Consider the following 5,313-nt stretch of genomic DNA (forward strand, 5'->3'; position numbering starts at 1 on the left):
TCTTTTCCAAGGTTTTCTGCAAACAGCTGGGTTTCAGTTTGCAGGATTTTACAAGATATCTTAAACATTTTATTCCATGTCACATTTTTAAATATTGTAAAATGATGAACTGGAGAGGTATGAAGAATTAACTTGGGAATATTTAGAGCATCAATATTGTGATGAAAGAGACAACAAGCTGCCTTTGTACTTAAATTACAATAACATTCTGTCTTCTTACAAGTATGCATTAGCATCAGTGTTATTATTAATTGAACTATTACATCTTCAAATGATCATGAGTTTAGAATATGTATTGAGGAGAGATTTACTAATCAGCATTTAGTCAAAATCACCAATAAAACATTCATAAACTAAATACATTAGGAAGATTGATTCTTATTTTCAGCAGCATTTTCTGTTATGCTGTAAAATAATGATATTATATTGTGTCCGATGAAAGTGAAAATTGCTTGTAAGTTAGACAGATGCTCCCCCTATTACCATTCAGAATAGTAAGATTCAACGCAACTTACCAGTTTGAAGTTTGATCTTTATTTTATGAGGAGTTACGTTGGTGATTACGTGAAGAAGACCTGCCAGTGAGCATGCACGTCAATCTTCAAAGCAACGGTATGCAATCACAGATAACAGAATATTTGACGTAACATAGTAAGATCAGCAAACATGATAACTACCATATGACCTTTATGAGAGAGAGGGTTGGGCACGTAATCACCAACGTAACTCCTCATAAAATAAAGATCAAACTTTAAACTGGTAAGTTCTCGTTTAATCTTACTAATTTACTTCGGAGTCACGTGAGTGATTCCGTGAAGAGTTCAAAGCTCTGTGATTTCATGCCGCAGATTCAAATCCCGGCGTCTCACTGCATCGATTGACTCAGAACGAGTGAATAATCAACAATGCATTAACCATAACATTGATTCAAATGTATTAATGGCTTATGTGAATAAAGCAATCAATAGCAACCCCTCTATGTCAGGGGAGGCTAAAGTGAACACAAAACAGAATGGGCAAACAGCCCGGGTTGGCAATCAGTTCATGGTAAAAAAAAATTGAAAATGCATTCACTTGACCATCCTGCGGTCACGAGGATATGGTCAATGGGAACGTCCATTCTGCCCTGATGGAATGAGATGTAAAATCATCAGTGTCACTATCTGCATAAACCAGAACCTGCTTCAGCCACCTTGAAATAGTCTGAACTGACTTTTTCTTGTGTGATTGTTTGTGGCTAAAAAACAATGCTGATTCCACACCTCGTAGGGTTCAAGTGGCCCCGATATAATATAGCAAACCTGCCCTCGCATATAGACGTGAGTCCGTGGGGTATGTCGAAATACGATCTTAAATCCTGCCACCCTTGGTCTGCTCTGCTTGTGTTGATCAGAATGTAAAACGTAATGGCATCTGCAGCCATTTCCATCCTATCTATAACCATATAACCATATAACAATTACAGCATGGAAACAGGCCATCTCGGCCCTACAAGTCCATGCCGAACAATTATTTCCCCCTAGTCCCATCTACCTGCACTCAGACCATAACCCTCCATTCCTTTCCCATCCATATACCTATCCAATTTAGTTTTAAATGATAAAATCGAACCTGCCTCCACTTCTGCAATGTCTGCCCTGATTGTGCTGATCCTAGTGTCATGACTAAGGATGTAGCTGGCTTTGGTGACGTATTGTTAACCCCATGTCAATATCCCATACTGCGTATACATGTACTGGGAGAACTTGTGTTAAAGACATTGGTTTACAGACTCTATATCCGGGGTTGAAATAAAACCCGACTGGAAGACGTCAGTAATCTGTACCATATTAAATGTAACATTAAGGGGATTAAGTAACATTGTAGGGGAGAGAGAAGAAAAAGAAAATAATCAGAGAATAAGAGAGGGTGGGTTTCTTAAATGTGTATATTTTAATGCTAGGAGCATTGTAAGAAAAGTGGATGAACTTAGAGCCTGGATTGACACCTGGAAGTATGATGTTGTGGCGATCAGTGAAACGTGGTTGCAGGAGGGCTGTGATTGGAAACTAAATATTCCAGGATTTCGTTGCTTCAGGTGTGATAGAATTGGAGGGGCAAGAGGAGGAGGTGTTGCATTGCTTATCAGGGAAGATATTACAGCAGTGCTTTGGCAGGATAGATTAGAGGGCTCGTCTAGGGAGGCTATTTGGGTGGAACTGAGAAATGGGAAAGGGGTAGCAACACTTATAGGGGTGTATTATAGACCGCCAAATGGGGAGCGAGAATTGGAAGAGCAAATATGTAAGGAGATTGCAGATATTAGTAGTAAGCACAAGGTAGTGATTGTGGGAGATTTCAATTTTCCACACATAGACTGGGAAACACATTCTGTAAATGGGCTGGATGGGTTGGAGTTTGTAAAATGTGTGCAGGATAGTTTTTTGCAACAATATATAGAAGTACCTACTAGAGAAGGGGCGGTACTGGACCTCCTGTTAGGAAATGAGATGGGTCAGGTGGCAGAGGTATGCGTTGGGGAACAGTTCGGGTCCAGTGATCACAATACCGTTAGTTTCAATATAATTATGGAGAGGGACAAAACTGGACCTAGGGTTGAGATTTTTGATTGGAGAAAGGCTAACTTTGAGGAGATGCGAAAGGATTTAAAAGGAGTAAATTGGGACAGTTTGTTTTATGGGAAAGATGTGGAAGAGAAATGGAGTACATTTAAAGGTGAAATTTTAAGAGTACAGAATCTTTATGTCCCTGTTCGGTTGAAAGGAAATCGTAAAAATTGTAAAGAGCCATGGTTTTCAAGGGAAATTGGACACTTGGTTCGGAAAAAGAGGGATATCTACAATAGTTATAGGCAGCATGGAGTAAATGAGGTGCTTGAGGAGTATAAAGAATGTAAAAAGAATCTTAAGAAAGAAATTAGAAAAGCTAAAAGAAGATATGAGGTTGCTTTGGCAAGTAAGGTAAAAGTAAATCCGAAGGGTTTCTACCGCTATATTAATAGCAAAAGGATAACAAGGGATAAAATTGGTCCATTAGAGAGTCAGAGTGGCCAACTATCTGCAGAGCCAAAAGAGATGGGGGAGATATTGAACAGTTTCTTTTCTTCGGTATTCACCAAGGAGAAGGATATTGAATTATGTGAGGTAAGGGAAACAAGTAGAGTAGCTATGGAAACTATGAGGATCAAAGAAGAGGAAGTACTGACACTTTTGAAAAATATAAAAGTGGATAAGTCTCCAGGTCCGGACAGGATATTCCCTAGGACATTGAGGGAAGTTAGTATAGAAATAGCAGGGGCTATGGCAGAAATATTTCAAATGTCATTAGAAACGGGAATAGTGCCGGAGGATTGGCGTACTGCGCATGTTGTTCCATTGTTTAAAAAGGGGTCTAAGAGTAAACCTAGCAATTATAGACCTATTAGTTTGACGTCAGTGGTGGGCAAATTAATGGAAAGAATACTAAGAGATAATATATATAAGCATCTGGATAAACAGTGTCTGATTAGGAACAGTCAACATGGATTTGTGCCTGGAAGGTCATGTTTAACTAATCTTCTTGAATTTTTTGAAGATGTTACTCGGGAAATTGATGAGGGTAAAGCAGTGGATGTTGTGTATATGGACTTCAGTAAGGCCTTTGACAAGGTTCCTCATGGAAGGTTGGTTAAGAAGGTTCAATGGTTGGGTATTAATGGTGGAATAGCAAGATGGATTCAACAGTGGCTGAATGGGAGATGCCAGAGAGTAATGGTGGATGGATGTTTGTCAGGTTGGAGGCCAGTGACGAGTGGGGTGCCACAGGGATCTGTGTTGGGTCCACTGTTGTTTGTCATGTACATCAATGATCTGGACGATGGTGTGGTAAATTGGATTAGTAAGTATGCAGATGATACTAAGATAGGTGGGGTTGCGGGTAATGAAGAAGAGTTTCAAAGTCTACAGAGAGATTTATGCCAGTTGGAAGAGTGGGCTGAAAGATGGCAGATGGAGTTTAATGCTGATAAGTGTGAGGTGCTACATCTTGGCAGGACAAATCAAAATAGGACGTACATGGTAAATGGTAGGGAATTGAAGAATGTAGGTGAACAGAGGGATCTGGGAATAACTGTGCACAGTTCCATGAAAGTGGAATCTCATGTAGATAGGGTGGTAAAGAAAGCTTTTGGTGTGCTGGCCTTTATAAATCAGAGCATTGAGTATAGAAGTTGGGATGTAATGTTAAAATTGTACAAGGCATTGGTGAGGCCAATTCTGGAGTATGGTGTACAATTTTGGTCGCCTAATTATAGGAAGGATGTCAACAAAATAGAGAGAGTACAGAGGAGATTTACTAGAATGTTGCCTGGGTTTCAGCAACTAAGTTACAGAGAAAGGTTGAACAAGTTAGGGCTTTATTCTTTGGAGCGCAGAAGGTTAAGGGGGGACTTGATAGAGGTTTTTAAAATGATGAGAGGGATAGACAGAGTTGACGTGGAAAAGCTTTTCCCACTGAGAGTAGGGAAGATTCAAACAAGGGGACATGACTTGAGAATTAAGGGACTGAAGTTTAGGGGTAACATGAGGGGGAACTTCTTTACTCAGAGAGTGGTAGCTGTGTGGAATGAGCTTCCAGTGAAGGTGGTGGAGGCAGGTTCGTTTTTATCATTTAAAAATAAATTGGATAGTTATATGGATGGGAAAGGAATGGAGGGTTATGGTCTGAGCGCAGGTATATGGGACTAGGGGAGATTATGTGTTCGGCACGGACTAGAGGGGTCGAGATGGCCTGTTTCCGTGCTGTAATTGTTATATGGTTATATGGTTATGGTATGAGTGCAGGCAGGTGGGACTAAGGGAAAATAATTGTTCGGCACGGACTTGTAGGGCCGAGATGGCCTGTTTCCGTGCTGTAATTGTTATATGGTTATATGGTTATATTAAGATTAAACAAACCCCCTTCCCATCTCCTGAATAAGCAAGTACTGCTTTTCTGGTGCTCCCCCTGCAATCTGCAGTGAGCACATGAATGGCTGGATTTGACAACCTGAGTTGTTCACATTGAGCCGTAATTCACATTGAGAATGTGTAAATCAATAATTGTTTTATTATGCAGAGGCTGGTTTCTTGAACCAAAGTTTGAACCAGCAAAGTTTTTGTTTATTTAGAATAACGTTATACGGTTGGATTAGCAACACTTATAGGGGTGTATTATAGACCGCCAAATGGGGAGCGAGAATTGGAAGAGCAAATATGTAAGGAGATTGCAGATATTAGTAGTAAGCACAGGGTAGTGATTGTGGGAGATTTCAATTTTCCACACATAGACTGGGAA

The 5,313-nt window shown here is 40.1% G+C and overlaps 1 protein-coding gene across 1 annotated transcript in view; it reads left to right on the forward strand.

Moving 5' to 3' along the window:
* LOC116970177 (isochorismatase domain-containing protein 2-like) overlaps nucleotides 1-5,109 on the forward strand; it is a 9,588-nt gene extending 4,479 nt beyond the window's left edge. Inside the window, exon 3 of the mRNA XM_033016885.1 lies at nucleotides 5,095-5,109. Coding sequence (XP_032872776.1) covers nucleotides 5,095-5,109 — 15 coding nt within the window. The remainder of the gene's footprint in view (nucleotides 1-5,094) is intronic.
* The last annotated feature ends 204 nt before the right edge of the window (nucleotides 5,110-5,313 follow it).

This window comes from Amblyraja radiata, unplaced genomic scaffold, assembly GCF_010909765.2.
Source record: "Amblyraja radiata isolate CabotCenter1 unplaced genomic scaffold, sAmbRad1.1.pri scaffold_604_ctg1, whole genome shotgun sequence".
Taxonomy (NCBI): domain Eukaryota; kingdom Metazoa; phylum Chordata; class Chondrichthyes; order Rajiformes; family Rajidae; genus Amblyraja; species Amblyraja radiata.